The 23,464-nt window shown below is 39.5% G+C and overlaps 1 protein-coding gene across 16 annotated transcripts in view; it reads right to left on the bottom strand.

The window, feature by feature from the left end:
- cacna1bb (calcium channel, voltage-dependent, N type, alpha 1B subunit, b) overlaps nucleotides 1–23,464 on the bottom strand; it is a 183,842-nt gene that overhangs the window by 44,430 nt on the left and 115,948 nt on the right. For 11 of the 16 annotated variants that reach the window (XM_072661537.1, XM_072661536.1, XM_072661542.1 and 8 more), the window contains 8 exons: nucleotides 22,015–22,121; nucleotides 19,798–19,860; nucleotides 12,350–13,000; nucleotides 11,716–11,903; nucleotides 11,116–11,242; nucleotides 9,114–9,243; nucleotides 7,974–8,033; nucleotides 7,030–7,136 (listed from right to left, as the gene is read on the bottom strand). In XM_072661537.1, the coding sequence (XP_072517638.1) occupies nucleotides 7,030–7,136; nucleotides 7,974–8,033; nucleotides 9,114–9,243; nucleotides 11,116–11,242; nucleotides 11,716–11,903; nucleotides 12,350–13,000; nucleotides 19,798–19,860; nucleotides 22,015–22,121 (1,433 nt within the window). The remainder of the gene's footprint in view (nucleotides 1–7,029; nucleotides 7,137–7,973; nucleotides 8,034–9,113; nucleotides 9,244–11,115; nucleotides 11,243–11,715; nucleotides 11,904–12,349; nucleotides 13,001–19,797; nucleotides 19,861–22,014; nucleotides 22,122–23,464) is intronic. The other 5 variants (XM_072661550.1, XM_072661543.1, XM_072661549.1 and 2 more) reach the window with 1 other exon arrangement.

Raw genomic sequence — 23,464 nt, 5'->3', positions numbered from 1 at the left:
TTCTCTTATCTAAAGGACTTCAGGACAGATTTACAAAAGCACAGCCAAGTTTACCGTGAGGCTCCTTCAGAAATAAGGATTACCAGCTTGTTGTACTGTTTGTATGATATTTGGCAATACTGCACTTTTCCCTCATTTGCATTTGCAAAGAACAATTAATAACACCACCATTATCACCATGGCAAACATCACAACTACAGTTGCCATGCAGAAATAAATAATTATTTAATAATAAATTGTATTTTAAAATAGCTTTTTCAAAATCATTGTGATGTCCATGTGATGGTCAGTAAAAAGGAGAACAGTGTCACTCTTATTGCATGCTGCTATATGCAGTATGTAAAATTAGAGAAGCAGGCAGGAAAATGCTCATGAGAACTGAATAATGCTGTGTAACTCAATTTGTTATGTAAAATTAGTCCAAATGCTTATTTTTCTTTGAGTGAAAGTTCTGTATCTCTGTATCTTAGCTCCTTCAGACTGTGTTCTGTAGGGGGAGCCCACAAGCAAGAAATGCCAATTTTCCATAGTGTTGCTTTAATACAGAATTCAATAATGAGTATTGTACAATGGTATCAAATTTGTTCAGCCAATCATATTCAGGAACAGATTTGTTTTAATGAGAGATACAGCAGCTCTGTTGTGGTTTAAAAAGGGAATTAAATTCATTACTTCAGCGCATCTATGGTTGGTTTGGCGCAACAGATAACACCACAACCTGCCACTGAGCTAGCACACCATGTGGGAGACTAGGGTTCGATTCCTGGTCTAGGTGACTAGGCTGCGCTACACCAATAAGAGTCCTTGGGCAAGACTCCTAACACCACATTGGCCCTCCTCTGTAATACGAGTAACCTTGGAAGTCGCTCTGGATAAGAGCATCAGCTAAATGCCAATGTAAATCCATGTTTGCGACAAGTGCTGTGGCTCCTTGTATATCTGGATGCCTTTTCTTTCACTTTTTATTTATTGCCATTGTCTCTGATGATGGAATGTGAATTTTGACACTTCTGCTTCTTTATTAGAATTATTTTATCACAATCCACATTTTCAGTTACTAAATAGATTGGGCAACATAACAATATTTAATTCATGTGTGATGCTAGGAGCAAATTTCGGATTTGAGCATCCCTAACAAAAATGCTACAACCTGAACTGCTGGTTATCAAGGTAAGCAGATATTTTGAACAGGCCCAAAATCTCTAAAACATATCCCTTCTAAGGTCCCTTCTAATGGAATTAGTTCCTGCCCCTAAATAAACTTGGCAAATGACTTCTAGATGGTATTTTGCGAATGTTCATTCAATATATTCTCTCACAAATAGCTTCAGTTAACACCAATGTGCTCAAATGTCTTTAAAAAAGTGATGGTTTCCCTTTGAAGGCAATGACAGCAATAGTGTCATAGTACTACTAGCATTAGAGAGTATGTCTGAAGCTTCGGAGGGCCAGAGGGAGGGTCTCTGAATGGGGTAAAGGGTTCCATCCTCATGTAGGTGGGATGGGGAACGGGGTTTGGGGGGAAGCATGTATGGTAAGGTCATGGGGTTTAGGGAAACTATAGAGATTAAGACTGTCCCCACCTGGTCACACTTTGTTGCGATCTGACGAGGAAAAGCAAATGATAGAAACATGCACATATAGGACACAGACAGAATACAGAAATACACAGGCGTAAGCAGCTGGACAGACAGAGAAGAAGCATTAGAAGCAGACAGAGCTGTAGAAAGAGCGTAAAGAAAACACACAAAGTAATACAGCACTGACAATTAGCTCCAATACTGGAGTGGAAATAACAGCTATAAAATAAAAAGAAAGCATTACATGAAGCATAGGCCACAGTGAGACACTTATCAGACTAACTAAAAGACACAGCGGAGTGAGTGCTAATTTAATATTCTGCTCCAACAAAACATTAGATATATACACAGATTTATTCAGAACAGAGCAGCAAAACACACACACACACACACACACACACACACACACACACACACACACAATATTTACTTGCATGCTCCTTTTTAACAAATATGCATGTATTGATGATACACAATGAGTAAGTGTACACAAAAAATAAGTGTATGCATTATACATAAACTCATCAGCCATAGCATTAAACCCCACTGACAGGTAAAGTGAATAACACTGATTATCCAAAAAGGCTCGAAAAAGGACAACCAGTGAACTGTTGACAGGGTCATGGGCATGCAACAGATGTGATCCATGGAGGCCCCACCTCACAAAGGTCTTGTGGAATCCATTGTCTTGATGGGTCAGAGCGGTTTGATGGCTCAACAGGGGCTTACATAAAATTAGGCAGGAGGTTTTAATGGAATGGCTGATGTACACTGTATGTCCAAATGTTTGTGGACACCCCTTCTAATGGATGCATTACGCTACTTAAAGCTGCACTCATTGCTGACACAGATGTGCAAATGCACACACACAGCTTACATAGTCCCTGTAGAGAAGTACTGCCAATAGAACAGGAATCTCCGCAGCATAAACATGAACTTATTGGCACCATGTCTAATTCAAGGCATAGGCATAGGAGGGGTACAAAGCCCTGCAGCATTGAGCTGTGGAACTGTTTTCTCTGGAATGAGGGTGATGTTCCTTTATTCACTGCAGGGCTGGGCTGTACCAACAGCATATCATGTTGCAATTCTGTTGCTTCACACTACTGCTGTGATATGCATTGTGTTAAAGTAGTAACCTTGATTGAACCCTGGCTTATATTTATTTACCTAAATAAATAACCTAAATTTGTTGGCTGATGTAATTTCAAAATGACAAAATACTCTCAGAGTCACTCACTAAGAACCAAGGCTGATTGTCCAGAATGCTGATAATGATTATTTTCTAATCTGCTAATTTATGGATTTTGGTTTAACTCCAGTTCCAATAATTCATCGAGAGCAGGGCAGCCTAGTCTTGGTCCTGGAGATCTACCAGACTGCAGAAATCATATCCAACACTCTTGGCTCTAGTATTCAGAGGCTCCCGAAGGTCTTCATTACCTGGATCAGGTATGCAAGCTGGGAGTTGGAGCTAAACTCATGCAGGCACCCATGCTGAAAAACAAATGCTGTAGCCTTTCAGGCATGGAATCTCTTCAGGCAAAACAAAAATAAAGGCTTTAATTATTGGATTTGATACCTGCTATCTAGTTCAGATACTTATATACTTTTAAAAATAAAGGTGCTTTGAAAGATTATTTGAGCAACAGAAGAATCACTTTCAATCACTTTACAAGAAATAGGGGAGTTTGAAGAACCATTAAATTGGTAAAGAAGATTCACACCAAAAGTGGTTCTTCTATGGCTTCACTCAAAGAACCTTTTGAAGGACCTTTGTATGTAAGAGTGTCCCAACACTGGAATCTTGGCCGATGCCTATTTTCTTCCCTAATTTTAGATCCCCCTATCACATGTAATTCTCCTCTCAGACACATTCGGAGCTCTTTTTAACTGAAGTGTTGAAATTAAGACAAGCATCTAAAAGTAGGATATTGTGCCCAAACTACTCAAAAGCTCTACTACTCCACACAGCGTGAGTGTGTGCTGTTTCAGGCTAGATTGGTTTAAAGATCGGATCAGTCTTATTTTCTCTCCAATATCCAATACAGTTTTTCTGTTGATATCAGCATAATCCCATTACCTGCTACTGGAAACATGCAATTTAAATTGTAGTAACATCAAACTTCTACAAAATTAAGTAAAGTCTATTAGAAAAAGATCAGGTAAGCAGTCTGGAATTTGTGCAATCATACATAATAGAATTGAGTCCATAATGTCAATAAAGCTAGATTGGTCGGAGGGGTCATTTGCATACCGCATCCTCTATACTAATGTTGTTCTCAAAACGGTTAAAAACACCATATTCTGCAGCCTTAATTCACAGTAACAGGGCAAAGACAATGGATCATGATCAGAAATGACATTGGAGTAATACTCAGAGATGAAGCAATGGATGTTTAGCTAAATCTTCAGTTTCAGACAATAAACAAGGTGGAAAGAAAATGACCACACACAGGAACGACATGCTGCCATGTAGCCTGTGGTTAGAACAGACTCAAGCACACATACACACACACCACTCAATAATACACAAACAGAGGTACAAAGAAGTAAAAAAAAAAAAGAGGCAGGTAGTAACAAATGCATACCCCATGAAGCTCCTGAAAGCAGTACCAACAAGAAGAAAGAGAAAGCCAGAGGCACATAGACAGAGAGAAAGGCAAGAGAAATAGGCAGAGTCAACTGAAAATATGCCAAAGCCAAGAAAGGGCACATGTGCTTGCTATTAAAGAGAAATAGGAAAGAACAGGTACATAAACAACTGTAGCACTACAGCTTCAGAAAGACACATGACTGGACACTTCACAACCGCCTGCCATTCACTGTTTTCAGGTTTTATCAAATGTGCATAATTCTCCACTTCCTCCAAGTGCTTTACTAGTAAAGCTTCGGGTGAACCTCCTTCAGAGAAAACTGGTCAGCTGCAGCTAATGATGCTAACTAACTAATACAGGTAGTGACCGATAAATTGAAGGGAGCTAATTACAAAAAAAGATCAGACAGTGATTACATTCAGCTATTATCACGTCACTACGAGCCAACATCTGAGTGTTAATAGGTTTGTTATTTCACTATGAAGAAGCTGTGAAAGTCACCATCATGCAGAGATGAGTTTGTAGAGTATGTGTGCAGTATGATGCAGTTCGTCTTCATGGACAGGAATGAAAGGCAGCTCTAAAGGGGACAATTAGTGTTGTTGTGTCCACCTACTTAACTGCTTGAGGTCGTGTTTCTTGAATCCTGACTAACGTTCTTTTAACAGAACAACAACAATCCATGTCTAACATTATTTTAAAGGAATATTTACATTTTAATGCAGCCAAATGGCTAAGCTGAAAGTTTAATAGCTTTGGTGGCTGGGAAATACTTAAGTAATGCTGTGTGTTATATTTTCTTTTACGTGTTATTGTTGATCATTTACCTTCATATGCTGTTGAATTGTTCTGTTATTCATGCAAGGCACTTTGAACTGCCTTAGTTAATGAAATGTGCAACATAAATGAAGATGCCTTGTCTTATACGAATGAACAAAAGTCAATAGTGAGGATGGCTGCTACTACAGTTTGTTAGCTAAATTACATATTAAACTCCAGGTCCATATGAAACCATTAGATTTAAGTGCCACATTATGGAGAGTGGTTTGGTCAAGGTCAATTGTGCTCTCTCTGGCTCCGGCTGCTGATGGCAGGCAGAAAACAAGCTCTTTTTAACTGAAGTGTTAATATTAAGATGAACATTTAAAAGAAGGCTATTGTGCCTAAACTACTCAAAAGTTCTACTACTCCACAGGAAGAAATACACAGCTAACAACATCACATCACACAGCACGAGTGCATACTATTTCAGGCTAGATTTGTTAAAGGATCGGATCAGATTAGGCCTTATTTTCTCTCTCATATCCAACATAGTTAGATATTCAAAATAGATCAGGTAATCAGTCTACTAACAAAGCCATGAATTTATAAAATCTTACAGTAATATAATTGAATCAGTGACGCCAATAAAGCTAGAATGGTTGGACGGCTCATTTGCATACCACATACTCTGTTAATAAACTGTTAAAAATACCATTCAAAACACTATTCATAGTTTTGCATCTAATGACACCTCTAAGACTTGCATGTATGTCTATGTTCTTATTTCTCAATTGTGACTAATGTGTTGGTGGGTTTTTAGGGTTGAGGTCCATGGTCCATGAAACTGCTTTATAGCTGCATTGCAAAACAAGAGTAGACCATGTCTAAGCTGACTGACTATATTGGCACTGTCAAGAAAAATCCTTGTATCTCTATTTTTGTTTTGCTTTTCAATATTTCCTGATGTACAGACCAATAAAAACACTCCAAACTGACTAAATGACTGCAATTAATAAAATCTTTTTACATTGACTTCCTTAAAGTTCAAAAAGCTTTTTTGAGAAGATTTTTTCCTTGACCTGTAAAACTGTTATTTTAGAGATACCAGGATTTTGTGTGAAAGTGACTATACATATCTATATGGTATAAGAAAAAAAACGTAATAAATGAGATTTTTAGTGAAAGAACTAATTTAAAGTTGTCTCTTTTCATTGTCCTGAGGCCTTCCCCCGTGAGCAGCTAAAGGGCAGATGACACACATTTATCTGCTCAACAAGATTCAGCCTCATTCAAACTAGATCTAGTTTGAATGAGGTTGGTGTGGCGCAACAGATAACACCACTACCTGCCACTGTGTTACAACACCATGTGGGAGACCAGGGTTCGATTCCCGGTCTGGGTGACTATGCTGCGCTACACCAATAAGAGTCCTTGGGCAAGACTCCTAACACTACATTGGCCCACATCTGTAATACAAGTAACCTTGTAAGTCGCTCTGGATAAGAGCGTCAGCTAAATGCCATAAATGTAAATGTAGATCTAACGCTCGTTAAACAAATCCCACACTCCATTAAACCTGGGTCTTTGACGGTGCACTTGTATGTGGGTATGGCTGTGTGTGTAAGTGTGTTTTTGTGCGTATGGGCACTGAGGGAGATATCTGAAACTCATTTCAGTAAATAACCACTGGCCATGGAGTTGCTGTGAGAATTAAAGCTAAACGAGAGGGATTGAGTGCGTCTCAGGTGGAGGCTGAGCTCCATAAGTGCTGCTAAGTTTGGCTCCACTCTCCGAAGGCAAGGAGGTAGAAATGGAAATATCCAGAGCCAGCACAGGCGAGAACATTACAGATAATCCCCTTATGACTTAAACAGGGAAACATATTTAACACTTTTCCGTTCCACGGGAAACAGCGTCCACACTGCCGTCCGCACGGGGCTTCGTCTCCCACCAAAACGCTGGAGAGTCAAATCTGTGGCAGTCAAATCTCATTCCTGTCATTTTCACTCCAGTGCTTTTGCTGGATTTAAGATGACAGTGTGGATTTCCTTCCTCCTCTGACTAGTCTAGAAAGGAGTGAGTGTACTTACGAGCAGGCGAAAGCCACCAGGGCTCCAGTGACCACAATGAAGTCCAGAATGTTCCACAGGTCTCTGAAGTAGGAGCCGGGATGAAGCAGCAGCCCCAGGTCAATCATCTAATGAAGCACAAATAAAACAGAAGGCCAAGAAAGACCAAGAAAAATGATGCTAGGGATGGGAAACATGGCAAATATACATCACAGAAAGACAAGGAGACAGTAATTGTCCAATTAAGAAGGCCCAGTTTTTCTTTTTTGACCTTTTCGCATCATTGAGATTCAAACTGGCAATTTCGTGACAGTTATGCCACCGGAGATGTCTTTCAGAGCTATTATCTAATGAAACATCCAGTTTCTCAGTGTTATAGTAGAAATAAAAATATCTAAAATATACTCCGAAAAGTATACTGTGGTGTAATTAGTAGGGTAGTGAAGTTGGGATACCTCTGGGCTTACTAGTCCTACAGAGAAGGAATAATGATGGACAAAACCAAAAAGAGTTAAGATTTCAAACACCCAATTATGATATCCTGGTAGATTATAGCCTAACAAGCTCTGTCATTGGGTGGGCCTTCAGGAGTTGGACAGAAGGTCAGATTAACTACCAGCCTAATTAGGAAACGACAGATATCAGTGGCTGTGAATCCAAGTGGTAGCTATACTCCGCTGCAGCCACAGCTGAAAAAAATAATCTGCAATTGGTTGTTAATCTAGAATAGGCAAAAATAGATGTATGCATATACAGTAGTATTAGCTTAGCACTAACCGAAGGCCTGGCTCAAACTATGACCATTTGTTATTGTGATAAAGATGCCTCATACTTTTGTCCAATCCACACAGCTGTCCCTTTTAATGGTCTTCTTTAAATACAATATAAAAAAATAGAAATAAGAATAAGAATGCTTCTTAAGGCTGCAATAATGATGGGTAACGAAGTAATAATTAAAGGAATACCTTTATCACCATTTCAAATGTGAACACCCCGGTGAAGACATAATCTAAGTATTTAAGCACCTGAAAAAAAAGGACAAAATAAACAAAATTACTGTTAAGCAATATTATTAAGCTGGCTTTACAGCGGTAAACATTTACACAACTATTGCTTGAATTGAATGGCAGTACATTTTACCTGCACCATAACATCTCAATTTTCATCAAAACAAAAGTTAAAATAAATGTTAGCCAGCTAACACTAACATGACAGCTCTTTGAACAGCTCGTAGTGGTTGCATTTGCACTGTTGTTAGCCTGCTACATCATGGTCTATGTAGTCAGGCTACTATTCTACTCTTCTATAAAGAACAAATACAGGCCAAACAGTACATTGTAGAAGATTATCTAGAGACAGAACGTCAAGACATTTAAAAAACAAATATTAGCTGATAATCTTGTTAACGAATTGAAATTGTGTTTCATTCTACTACCTGTATGAAAGTTTCACCATGATAAACCAGCCTTAAAATTGAAACAGCACACAATTTCAAATCCAGGCCTCATCGCATAAAATAGATATTTGAGAATTAAGGAAGCTCTGTATTCATCACACTCTTCTGGGAGTTTGAGAGAGATTTTAGATTTATCTCACAGGCAGAACAAATTGTCCAGTCAGTCGTAAACAGGGACAGACATATTAAGACAGATCTGAAAAAAAAAAACATGTTTACACCCCCTTCTTTATATTTTGTCTTTTATTACACTCACTGCTTGTGATTTGACGCCATCACAGTGTTAGTATGGGGCCAGTTGCTGGCCAAGCATGCGCTTGCTCTTTCCCAAAGGACTCTATCGCCATCCAGACCAAGGAAAGGAGTTCTGACAGAGCTCTGTGTGACAGCCCAGACAAGGCCTGCCATACCAGTGCCCTGAAGAAACATTCATTATGTAAAAGGCAAATATTTCCACCCCAGCCTTGTTCTTGCACTCAGTCTTTAAACGCAAAATACATAAATATATAAAAAACATCTCATCTGATGATTTAATTCTGTCTTCTTTACAAAGCTACTACCTATTAGAAGCCAGCTGTATGGCAGAATGATTGGAGCCTGACTTGTGCTATGAATGGCACGTCAGTGTATGTGTGTGTGTTGTTCTTACATTATTCCTGGGGGCGTTAGCCTGCACTGGGTCTTCAGCAGCCAGAGCGATGCTGCTCATGGTGATGACCATGAGAATGCACATCTCAAAGTAGCGCAGGTTCACCACGTAGTGACACAGCCTTCGAACACTACAAACACACAAACCCAACACACACAGCACAGTTACAAAACCCCAGTAGTGGATCAATTCATAGCATACTTTTAGCTTTTGGTAAAAAGAGCATTTTGGTGGACCAAAGCATTTCATTTTAAACTGTGCTTTGCTTGCTGCTTTTTATATGCTAGGCTTTTTACATTTTATGCGCCCTCTGGTCAAGTGGCCTGTGTCATTAGCACTGTTCTGTGCTAATTAGATCAAAGGGAAGGCAGGCATTCAGTAATGGCTGCAGTTCCTAATTTAGGCAGAAATGCGAGATTTCATGGATTGAAATCAGTACATCTTTTTTGGGTAAGCTCGTTTTTGGCACCGCTGATTGGCAGTTACGATGCTATAATTGATTAGCAACAATAAGAGAAACAACTAAAAGCAACAACAACAAAAAAACTATTGGCTGGCATGGCAGGTGCATTGGAGCTGGGGGCCCGGCACTTTCCACAGAGCGTGTCGGCTGCCGGGTGTTGTCACTTCACTAGCAGTTTGAGAAGAGGAGGTGGCTGGCTTTGCAGGAGGAGACATGTGTTAAGTCCTTACCCCCCCGAGTGTCGAGAGCATTGCTAGTGCTAGGGGGAGCTATGAATGGGTGGGATAACTGGCAGTACCAAATTGGAAGAAAAAGGGATTTAAAACATTTTTAAAACAAAATGATAAAAAGTTGCAATGATTTTTTTGGAATGTTTGTTTGTATTATAATAATCGTAGCTTAATTTTTAAAGGAATAAAGTCATTGCTTTATATTTATATATACTGATGTATGACCAAAGGTGTGTGGGGTTATATTAGGGCTGTATAACAATATATTGTTTATATAATAATATATGCAGTGTCTCATAAGGCAAATTTAATTCAATGTTACAATTTATTTTTGGCTTAAAAGGACAATTAACACTAATATCATTTTCCATAGCAGAGGTAGATTATATCTGCCCAATATCATAAATTTTACTCCAACCTTGCACACACAGAGTTAATTATTAATATCATGATATGTTGGATTATTGACTTTTGGTGACGTCTGAAGAAATACAGCATTTTTTTTTTTTTAAATATCTTAAAATGTATTGCAGAAAGAAAAACTATTTTCAAGTTCCAATTATGAGATAAAGAGACTCGCAATGCATTTTGGTCTACATTCAGCTCGTGTACTGTGCTACGATGTTCACTAGAAATGAAAAGCATTGTGGGAGATTGTAGTGTCCTAAAAACAAGCTCAAATACCATTCCCTGATTCGGACACTCAGAAACAAACGGTCAACATACTCAACAGAGCACTAACACATGAACAGGGAACCATTTGATCACAGCCACAGTTTCCATTGTCTTTTCACAGCCATTGCATTCCACATCTATTCAAAAAGAACGTCCAACAATAATGTATAACTGTATAAATGTATAAAAAGTGGGGTAATTCAGCACTTCATTTTCAGTCACAAGTTTCAACCCAGTTTCAGATTTGGTCTGAGTCAATAATGTCTCCTGCATCACTGAACAAGATCTACCAGAACATTTCATAGAACAAGAAAACATGCATGCTTCTGTGCCTCCTTTACACCCCCAAGGCGTCAAAAGTGTCAAATTGTAGCTCCAGCTCAAGTTCCAGCTTTCCTTACACTTTCACACTCGGTTCCACACCCGGAAAAGGGCTTGATAATTAGCTGCTGATTTGACTCAGGTGTGTTGGAGGTGGAGAACACTTGACTGGGCCCTGCTTGAACCCTTTAGGAGCTCAGCTTGACATCTCTGTTTCAAAGTGTCACATACGTCTTTCCACACCTACAGAGGGGGTGAACACTTTCTTCAGGGCACTAACTATACTTAAACAGTATTTAAGGGCCATACTCACGGGTTGGACTGACCAAACACGAACATGGAGCTGTACGGTAAGATGATTTTGGGAGGGATCTGATTCAGCTCATCCAGATCCTTCTTCTCTTCGTTCAGGAGCACACTCTCACCATCTATGTTGTTCACTGCCAAGAACACCAAGTAATTACATTCAGAAGATTAGCATAATTATTACAACCAAGAACATCCATGAGAACCAGTGATACTTCTCTGAAGTGTAAGGAAAGCACTGCTCCTTTTCTTCACATACTGTGTTCTATGTGTTAGAAAGGTCTCCATCTTCTTAAAAAGAAAGGTGCCACAAAGGTTTCCTTGAAGTTACCACATAGGTACCACACAGTGGTTCTCAAACTACTCCTTAAGACCCTTTAGAAGGTCCACCTTTTTGCTCCAACCTCCAATAAATAAGGATGACACAGAAATGTGGACTATCTAGAGGCCTCGAGGACCTGTTTAAGATCCAGGATTAAGATCCTAATGGATCAATGGATGGTTCTATAACCTAGAACCATTTTTGTTGAAGAACAATACTGCATTCAAGTCAACAACTACTAAGGAACCTTCCAACTTTTGTCTTGAAGGTGATAAGACTACTGACTGGGGATAATGGTGGTTTCTCCTGGTGGGGCAGTGATGGTAACAGGGATGTTGACTGATGATGATCCGGCCCTGGTGCTGTTCTTCAGGTTATCGGAGTCCTCTTGCCTCTCTCCTCCAGCCTGTGGATCAGTAGGGGACTGTGGAGGGCTCCCCATACCTTCTCCCTCTGTATCAGTCAGTCTGTCCCTGTGAACCAACCACAGGCTAAATGGAGTCCAGTGGATAAACACAGAAGAGACCCAGAATCACAATCACTGGCCACTTTATGAGCGCACCTTACATTACAGGTCCACTACATAGGGGTACAATCGCAGGCTGTAACCCATCTATAGTGTTTCATAATTAGTCAGATCCCATATTTTGACCACAGGACCACTAATGACCAGATACTAGCTGGTAGACCAATCACAACACATCAATAACACTAACATGGCAGTGGTATGGTAGTGTGTGTGGTGTTGTATCAGGCTCAGAGATGCCTTTGTACGCATTTTAGTGTGCCAGCAAACGTAAGAGTGGCCTACCGCTTCAAATATATCCAGTCAATAATGGTTCTGTGGTCAGAAACTGACCACTGATAAAGGACAGGAGTAAGGGGTGACACATGGTGCAGAGTCCACTTTGAGCCTCACCTTTGACCTGTGGCTCTCTCTCCATTCTCCATGCACTCATCTGCGTCCAATGTGGACTGTGCTTTGACTCTAGGCCTGTGCCTCCTCCTATCTCCATTGCCCCCTTCACCTTCCCTGTGACCTTGTGGCCTGCGCTCCCCCTTTCCTCCATTTCCAACAGTGCCATTGCCATTGCCATTGCCGTTGGAACCTCTGGCTCTGTGGGAGTGGTGACGGTGTTCCCTGTCCTCTCCGCCTTCCTCCGGAGACCTGGCCGGGTGCTGGTGCCTGTGAGCGCCTTCCTGACTCGAGCTGCGCTCTAAGCCCCGCTGGTGCTCACGGCTGCGACTGTGGTGCCGATGATGGCGGCCCTCTCCCGCCTCTCCATTCTCCCCTCTGCATCGGTGGTGCTTCCGCCCTGCTGTAGGGTCTTCTGGGACATCACCTCGGGGCTTTTCGGAGGTGCCATCACACTGCTCCACCACCAAGGGACGGTCGTGGTGGGCCTTCATGTCTGGCCGCAGATGCAGGGCCGAGGACAGACGCAGGCGCTCCTCTGGCTCCAGCTCGCTGTATAGCGCCTCGTTGCTGCCGCGCAGGTTGTGGCGGCGGAGCTGTGTGGTGCGCTGCTCCCACACTGACATCTTCTGCAGAGAGCGCTGCTGCTCCTTACTGGAGATAATGAAGAGGAAAACAGAAGAACGTCAACAAAAAGTCTTCAACCGCTACCAGTGCTGCACTACAGCTCTGGCATGAGAGAGACAAACACTCAAATCCGTGGGATTGTTTTTTTTGCCATTCATATTCATGTTCTGCGACGTGACATTCAGGGGTGGGTAGATTAACATAAACCCATATGGCAGAAAAATTATTCTTTTAGACCTGCAGTGGAACTTCTTGGTACAGCCAGCCCATATCAGCATAGGACTGAACTCTGTTACGGCTCTTATTGTTCTCTAATGGGATATGTAAAATGAAAAGCTAAAGCTCAGAAGTGACAGATACAGCCCGAGCCTTTGTTTTGTCTCCAAAATAACAGAATTAAATTAAACAAAGAAACTAAAAGCTAAAGGCAAAAAGGAAAAGAAAAACATAGCTTCCCTTTACTTATAAATGGGTGATAGTCAGGATTTAAGTCCCTACAATTTAAGGTTATAATTAACATCACTGGGTAAAGCACAAAAAATAAAACTAAATATGTAAATGTAAAAAATATATAACATAATATATATATAAATATATAAATAAATAAATATATAAATAATTAATACAAAATGTATAAAATGAATTAAATTTTGGCATGCCCCTGTTGATTAACATCTCATTTGAGTAGACTATTAAAAGCCCAAAAAATTATCAAAAATAATAATTTTTGTTTTGTTGTCCCTATGTCTCATTCAACTCCCTCACATGGCCATTTCTCCCCCTGTAAAAAAATAATACTTTGATCTTTCTGAAATAATAGACCCTTTTCACCTCTCCGGGTTCTCACTTCTGCTGGTTTCTGTTAGGAGGTAAAATCCATTTCTGGTGAACTAAAACAACAGGCGCAGTCCAGCCTTCATGCATTTTTCTGTGTTCCTCAGTGCCACAACTCAGCCATTTTTTCCAGGGTTTCACACATTTCACACAAGGTTTCACACATTACTGACCAAACACATGCTAAGATCTAAATGGATCCAGGCAATATGAGGGGGGGTGGGTCTCAATTTCCGAGCAAAAGCATCTGTGTTCTGTTCTGTTGTTGTGCCACTCACTGATATATGCTATTTAGCAGCTCTGCTCAGTTTTCCATGAAACATCTGTTCTCCTTGGGCGCATTGTACAACCTAAGTTTATTGAGCATAATATTACAGTCTTACAAAAGTGTACATAGCAAATCAAATTAAATAAGAATTATTTATTTTCACCTTATCTTTACCCTCTGATACAGTGATTAAGGCTATCCAAAAGTCCTGCCTACACTTCTGCCAGGAGCATTTTTAGCCTATTGAAATACCTGCTGTTTTATTAAGGCACCTTTACGTATTAATAAACACAATGGTAGCATGCTTTGACAAGATGACACAACTGATGCAACAGTCTTGCATCTTTGCCCCCTCTGGAAAGTTATTCTGTTGATTAGTTTACAACTTAGGCTTGACTAATATTTGTTTGTTTTGATACTGGTGTACAAAATCCAGCCATCCTTATTTCATCTAAATTTTTAATGCAATTTTATGCTTTTCAAAGATGCAATCTAATAGCTGTCTGATACACAATTTCATGCTTGATATATGATTTATCTTGGACATTGAAATATTCAAAAGTAATAAGCAATTTCTTTTTTCATAAATTGGTTTTCATCACTGCTTGAGACGTGACGAAGGTCCACGAAAAAGCATGTAAAACACTATACTGCCTTGTTTTAAAACTTTCGGCAGGCGATGGTCACCCACGGCACACCATCATTATAGACCAAAGGAGCAAATTCAGTGGCAGGTTGCTGTCACAGAGCTGCTCGACAGACAGATTCAGGAGATCCTTTGTTCCGAGAGCCATCAGACTCGGTTTTATCACAGGTTAAATCTGCACTATTTGCACTTTACTGTACATCCTGCATATCTGCACTCCTGGACACTACAGACACTTCACTTAAATACCAAAATATGCACATATTTATTCAGTATTGTCATCTGTCTGCTGATACCCACTCCTCCTCCTCGGGGTCAATAAAGCATCTATCTATCTATCTATCTATCTATCTATCTATCTATCTATGTATTTCCTTTTAACAGCCCTGGAGTGTGAAAAGGGTCCATTTACAGTACAGAAAGATCTGATGTGAGGAGACCCTTTTGTACAATTGTGTTTGCTAGCACAGAAAGGCATTTGTCATTTTAGCACAAAACCTTCAACCCCGTCACATTCAACCCTGTAATGTTTTGGAATACGATAGGCTTGAATGGTTGTCATTTTGTCATATCTTTCCTTTACAAAGGGCACCCATTCCTGAGAATGTCTCAGAGCACTATGAGAATGAGTCAGAGCACAATCACTTGACAATACTTACAAGAGCATAAATCTATCCCTATCGATCACAAATGTGTTTAATTATATGGAACGGAATATATGTAACGAGCTGCTACCCACCTCTGGTGACATTAAAGAAGAATAGTGCATTAAGGTGATGCTTATGTGAGTAGAAATGCATGTGCATGTCATGAATCAGTGGACTGAAAATGAAAAGATCAGCTTTGCTCATGCCCCTATAAGTCATGCTACCAAATCAAACCTTTTCACTAGATGAGCTTTGGACCAGAGGAGTGCCTTGGAGCTGCTGGCTTAAAAAGGCCCAGAGAAATGCTGATTATGTTTTAAAATGGGCTGAAGGGCTACTGCTGATGCTTCAGTGTGGTTTTACTGGGCAGTAATCAGTGTCATCCTGCCATGAAATGTGCTGTCCAAAAAGCATCCTCTGGCACAGCCACAGGATTCGCATAATAACTAATTGCTGCCCCAGGGGCGTTCCAAAAAGCTCAGTAACGAGTTTGATAGTCCCAAGAAAGCTCTGCAGCATATTTCACATAGAGATTTAGCATAAACCAGGCTGTATGGTTTGACAGTTATGTTCACATTAACAACTATAATGTGCAAAGCTATTTTCCTATTAAAAGGGCCAACATTCATATTTGTCAACATGCAACAGTCCACCTATCTTTTGTTACAGCTTATATCATTACTTCCTATCTCTTGCCTTGATCTAGCTTACATAAAGGGCTTTTTTAAAACCTCAAAAATCTTCTGATTTTACTTGCAGTAGCTAAAAGAATTATATATTATATATATATTATATATATATATATATAGTGTGTGTGTCTGTGTGTGTGTAAAAATGTGTTTCTGTCCAATGTCAACTCATTTTGACTAGCAAAATGTTTTTATAAAAAGACATTTAAGTCTTCCTACTAAGCATAACTTTACTGGGTAATGACCTCTGTACACTGCACTGGACTGAAAACACAAAACTGTGGTCCACAAAATCTTCTGAATGCTAGGAAAAGGATCCACCCACCACATTTTATACTACATAGAACCAAGAGAACGAAAAAAAAAAAAACATCTGCCAGAACATAAGCTAAACGCTTTTCATCCATTCTGTAGATGAAGTCTTAGTGATGACATTTCCGTCAGCTATTCTAATGCAAATTCAGCATGTGCAATGGGACTGAAGTAGTCATGCTCAGCTGACATGTCTACACTCCACCCACAAATGCATTCCTTTGTGGTAAATGTTGTGAGGCTGGACAAGCTTTACAAAATGAACCTTTTCATGTTTTTATTTGAGTTTGATGGTTTAGCTGATCTATCAGCATGATCAACCTCACTGAGCAAGACAACACGTATGACCAAGCTGGTCGACCAACGTGACCAAAATCAAATGCAACATACACTATGCTGGTCAACCAGCTAACTTACCAGCATAGTCTATGTTTTCATCCAGATGACCAGCTGCGCACTGAGATGAAAATATTTTTAAATAAACTAAAGTGAATCTCACTTAACTCTGACTTTTTTACATGCATGAACAATAAATATTACTCCAAACCAATAAATGCACATATTCTGACAGAAACTGAGCTGTGTCCAATCTCACAACAGTACCTATAAATGAATGCATGGGCATGGGGAGGTCAATGGGATCTGCTAGAAGACTCCTGAGTGAAAGTTATGGGACTATACCTCAAAAAGCGACGGACGGGGGAGTAGACATAACTCCTGTGAGCGACGCAGACACAACACAGAACAACAGACATGTTAAAGACAGGGCAGACATTACAACACAGGGACGAGAGACAGAAAGACAGACAGAGAGACAGAGGGAGAGAGAGAGCCCATGACAAGGATAGGGGAAAAACAGCAAAGACAACAGCAAAGACAAGCCATACATTTGACAGACAGACAAACACTGTACGTCTATGGACATTAATCCATGCTAAAAGTAGACATCCACACCCATACTGCCCATACAGAATTAGCATACCATGACTCATTCAAAGAAACACACACACACACCAAAGCCCCTCACAACACACACAAACACAAAGTTGATCCAAATGACCAGTGGAGCCTGTAGGCAGCACACCCAGCCTGCTCTGTTTGGCCTGGCCTTCATTCATATTGGAAACGTTACTCGCTGGCAAGGAAAACAAACTTCAAGTGCAGTCTGTTTCTCAGAACTGTCAAATCCATAATTCATCACACCAGGAACAGAAAAACACAGAGTACCACCAAGATCAAATGAAATATTTCACATAAGATTACTAAAATGTGTTCACAGTGGGAAATACTGCCGGCCCTTCTAGTTCTAAGTCCACATTACAATAATAAGTCACGTATCAGAAACGTACCACCTATGCCTGGTGAGCTCAGCGGCTCATGTTTCGAGGCTGAAGTAACACAGGCCTTCTTGCCTTTGCCTTTGAGGGGACGTCCTCTGACTGTTAAATAAATCCTACCTTCATAGACTAAGGTTACGTATTATAAGCCACTGATTCTGCAGCGTAACCCACTTCTCATGACGATCTGTCCTCGTTGAGTATTTTGACATTGCCCATTTTTGTCTGCAAGGTTTAGCAAGGGTCAGATAGAGAATGCGAAGTCTATCTGGTCCTTGCGTATTTGCTGTTGTGCTGAACTCACACCGAAACCATTTCCTCAGCATCACACATTCACTGCGGTCATTATAGCGGTAATGTTAAAGGAATACTCCAGTGTTTTTCGACCCAAACTCTAGGAGTCTATAAAATACACTCAATTACCTGTCTCAATTACTTAATTACATGTTTCCTTTGAGATGGAAAATAACTGAATAAAGCCTCATAAGAACAGCTTTGGCAAGGTAATCCCTGATGTCTGTCTCATAATAAGACCAGTGTTATGGAAGTGTTATGGTTTTAGTCTCAAATTTACAATCCATAGTCACACATACTATATGGACACATGTATTGGAGCATTTACACATTATACCTACAGGAGCTTCTATGATCTCCCGTTCTAAATCCAAAGGCATTAATATGGAGTCCCCCCCCCCCCCACACACACACATTTTTCTGCACTATGCGCCTCTCTCAGCACTCGGCCCTGACCCTGCTCTGTAACTTTACGTGAACTGACACTTTGTGGCTGAGTTGCTGTGTTTCCTAAATGTTTCTGCTTGTCAATAATACCACTCACAGCTAATGGTGGATTTTTTAGGGGGCAAGAACTTTCATCAACTGACTTGTTGTTGCATTATCCTATGACATACAGAACCACGTTGGAGTTCAGTGAGCTCTTTAGAACCACCCATTCTTTCATTAATGTGTGTAATGGCAGACTAGGCCCTATGACAAACTAAAGGCATGGCTAGATGCTTGACTGTATACACCTGCAGCAATAGGACTGAACTAAACACCTGAATTCAATGATTAAGAGGTGTGTCTCAATAATTCTGTCCATATAGTGTATTTCAGGTTTATTTATGGAACTTTATGTAATCAGTGAAATCACTGAAAATTATGTTTTCAGTTTGTAATAGTAAACTTAAAATAACAGCTTCAGATTTATTTTGATGTTTCACAGACTTATAATAGAGTAAATAGTGTCTCTGTCATTACCACTCCAGGCTAGAATGCTGTAACTTTGTGGAGTGTGTATGTGACCTTTTGTGAGAACTGTGTGTTGCTACAGTTATCTTTGTGTAAAATTCTGTAAAATTACTCAACCGCCTCAGTCCACATGCTTCCTTTACTTTTTTACTTCAGCTTTTCAAGAAATGTACATGCACAGCCATCCATGAGGGGGTGCTCAAACTATGATTTGTATTTATGGCAGCATGGTAAATGTGAATTACACTCTCCAACTGTAGGGGGAGCCCAAGAGCCAAAAATACCAATTCTGGCATAATGCTACTTTAACCCCTTAGATCCTGTATTTAAGCCTCCACTCAACTTAACATAACTACATTACTATAATTCCTAACCTCACTTTTGTAGGCCCTAAAACAGAACCATGTGGGATACCACAAGATATGCTACACCAAATGGTTCCCAAATAATTCACAATAGTTTCTGCATTGGGATTAATAACTAATGGGTGATAAACTAGGATGTAAGGGGTTATGCAAGTTTTTTCTCAGGAAACATGTTGTATTATTATTATTATTATTATTATTATTGTTGTTGTTGTACTGTTATTGATGGTGGAGTATTCCTTCAACAGTTAAAAAATATCCCTAAGGGTTAGGGAAAGCATAACAGTCCGTTTCTAAATCCAAAGCAGGGGCTAGAGTATCATGCTTAAGAGCATCACAGGGAGGCGACGGGTCGACCAGAGAGAGGAGAGGAGAGGAGAGGAGAGGAGAAACTGACAAGCGACGAGGAGAGGAGAGAGGAGGAGAGGAAAGACAGAGGAGTGAGGAGAATATTGTAAGTGAGAGCAAAACTCACGGTGAGTGAACGCTGCAGACGGAAGAGCTGCGAGAGAGCACATCTCGATTTTGCTTTACAAAACTGCACATGCAAAACAAAACAAAACAAAACAATGAAGAATAAGACAAAAATTGAAATCAAAATCCAACCAAAAAGAGTGCTTAGGTAGAGATGGCCGTCAGAGGGACTCCCCCTGAGGAAACGTCCATCTACCTGCTTGTCCACCTGTCCAATGCACATTGCACAACACACAGCACACATATTGGTAACACTTCAGTTAAGGCTGCTTGCACACATCAAAACAGCTCAAAATATCCTTTACTTCAGTGTCACCAAAAACGTCACACTTACAGGTCAAAGGTAAAAACACAGTCTAAGAAAGAACATCAATTTTAGACAGCAAAATGAAAAACACGCAGCATCTTTGAAAAAACATGCATAGTGAACTGCACCATAACAATAGGATCCTGTGATTTATTAAGCACACAGCTGACCACATACATTGGCGCTATCTAGTTTAACACAGTGGTTTTAAAAATTGGAATAAAAATGGCATAAAGCTGCGCCACCAGCTTTTAAAGGAAAGTCACAAAACAACCAGTCTTTGAAAGATGGCCTAAAAGTGAAATTCATTTTAGGTTGAGCACCATTTTGGAGGTATTAAAGGTTTGTGCTTGTACTCATGCCTTAATTAGATTTTTCACATTCAGGCATAGCATAGTATATGCCAAGGATTGTATATCTAGGTATTACAACATTGACTTTTGATTTTAGCAGTGTTTAAATTAAGGCATCTTTTGTATGCTAGCCTATTCAAACTATTGTACCTACAGTAAGTACTTGTAAGTGGCACTGGATAGCCTCTAATAGGTGCCTTCAAAGTAAATATATTTCTTGTCAATGATGTTCTCTAGTCAATTCAAATTGCCTTATTTTTAGTTCAGTTCAGTCTTCTAAAGTAGCTAACGTTAGTTATCCCTCCATTGTTTTGTATTAGCAATGGCAGTCCTTGAACTTTTAGAGGTTATACAATTTGAAACTGTGGAGGAACCTCTTAAGTTGAAGAAGCAAAAACTTCCTTGTAAGTTCCTCAAAGCACCTTAAGAGATCCTGAAAGGTTTTTCAATATGAAACTGTGGAGGAACCTTTTAAGGTGCTTTGAGGAACCTTCAAGAAAGATATTTTGGAAGAAAAAGCTTCCTTATAGGTTCCTTAAAGCACCTTAAGAGATCCTTGAGGAACGTTGGGAGGTTTTTCAATATGACTTATGGTGCTTTAAAGTACCTTCAATCTTAAATGTGTTTAATTTAATCAAACTTAAATGTTTTATTTTAGGACTATTCTAGACATTGGTGTGTTTCATGATGATGATGACATGCTCTTGTTTATTTATTCTTATGAGCTGAATAATGTTTCTCGTTCACTTCAGGACAACATCATCTTTACAGCCTAGATTTATAATGTATTTGTAATATCTTTTAATATCTAAATTTGCCATGTATTTGGAAAACTGAGTGCAAGTAAAAGCTTGTAAAAGTTCCTGTCAGGATTATGTTGTCACAGTCCTTTGGTCAAAATTCTGCACCAATAAAAAGTCATGTGGGCTTTATAGGCTAGTTTCAGAGCTGTTCACAAGTTTGCAAAGCTTATGCTACGAGACAGCTGGTAATATTCAGAGGTAGGAGTAGTAGCATGAGGTAGGAGTAAGCAATGCAGGGTAATTTTACTGTTATTAGGATGTTTGCATCTGTGTTGTTAATAGATAAAAATTAATCCAAAGAACAGTCTCCAGCATCCTTGCTGACTTTGTCTTGGTATGGCATCCTCTCACCTCACTTCTGCTTCTCTTCATGCTAGCAAAGATTTTGTTCCTCCTGCCTTCACAGAACTGCTCACTGTAACAATACCTCCAAAATGGTGTTTTGGTGACGTTACACACTAAGGCCAAATGGGGCTACAAAGTGTAGATTAAAGATATACAACAATGACTGGGCGAATGGACATGGTGGTCTGTGAGATGTTACCGGATCCATGAAAGAAAGAAGAATTAGCTAAATAAATGAATATATACTGCAGGATACACAACACACACACATCACAGTCACACAGTACAGTGTGTATGGACATAAAGCTGTACCCATTACAGAAAGAGTTAAGAGGAGGTAAGAGAAGACAGTAAGCGTAGAGTAAAACTAGAGGGCAATGAGGAGTGACCTGCAGAATGTCCAGACTTACGCTGCAATGGAGATGTTGGCTGCAGACATGGGGCTGACCTCCTTCACTTCCATGGCCTTCTGTAGGGCCATGCTCTTTTTGGCCGCTTCCTCCTGCTCCTCTTCATCCTAAAGGAGACAGTGACCATATCGGGAGTCAGTAAAGGCTTGGGGAAAAAATAAGATACAAAATAAGGGCAGGGATGGTAATCCAGAGAGCCATTAAAAGGCCTTTCTGATTCCTGATGCTGAAGCAGATAAATAGTAATTGTAAAACCGTAAAAAAAAAAAAAACAATAAAAAAAATAATAATGCTGATGCTGAATAATGCTAAATATATTTCTCCATAGCTTTTGGCATGAAAACAAAGAACACTTATTAGTGTATTATTATCTCAAATGCCTTATTATAGCTCTTAAACAATATTGTCTATAGAATCAAGCTCAGAAAAATATACAGTATATATTATTTTTTTAAAAGTTATGGTTACTTTTACTCATGTTAAGGTACACTACATATATTTTTTATTATAGGAACACAAAGTTTGGTTTTTATTAAGATCTTTAATTCAGCCTTTTTTTTAAAGGCTGAATTAGACTGAATTTAAAATGATGAATTAATTATTACCTTCATTAGTACATAATTAGAGGTATATTATATAAACAGCAATAATAAGCGCACTAATATGTGAAATAATGCACAATAAACACTTATGTTACCACCCTGTTATGCACAATATTCAGTGCTTTTTAGTCACAAATTAGTAATGAGTGTAATCTAGTACCTGGAATGACCATTACACAAACTGTAAGGTGGGTAGATGTTGGTTTCAGCCCTTTTTAACAACCAAACACAGATAAACAAACTCGTATACTGAACATATTCTGACATAATATACATTTTGTTTTTGCAACCAATGTATCAAGAATATATACTGAATTTGTGATGTAAATGGACTCAATAATATAATAATTATACACTTATTATATTTACAATGAATATAACCAGACCTTGAGGATGAGGAACACTTCATGATATACTAGTGAACTCTTAACTGAAATATCTCACACAAAATTAACCTAAAACTATCTAGAACCCAAATGAATTTAAGTACGGCCAATTAATACACACATTAATAACATGTACATTTAGGTCATAATTAATGCTCAATTAAGCAGATCAGCCAACAGTGAGGTCAGGTGATATTGAATGATTAGATCTGGAATACAGACACCACTCCAACTCATGCCAAAGGTATTGGACGAAGCTCCATCACATAGAAGAACGCAGTTCCACTGCTCCACAGTCCAACACCAGGGGGCTTTATACCCCTGTAGCTGCTGCTTGGCACAGGCATGGTGATCTTGGGCTCACGTCAAACTACTCCAGAGCATCTCATTATGTTGCCAGCGGTTTTCTATGGACATTACCTAAGCTGTGTTTGCCTGCGTCAGCAATAGCAGCAGCTGAAC

The sequence above is a fragment of the Salminus brasiliensis genome, chromosome 18 (assembly GCF_030463535.1).
Source record: "Salminus brasiliensis chromosome 18, fSalBra1.hap2, whole genome shotgun sequence".
NCBI classification, from domain to species: domain Eukaryota; kingdom Metazoa; phylum Chordata; class Actinopteri; order Characiformes; family Bryconidae; genus Salminus; species Salminus brasiliensis.
The sequence above is the reverse complement of the archived record's forward strand: the minus strand, read 5'-3'. Positions and strand labels throughout refer to the sequence as shown.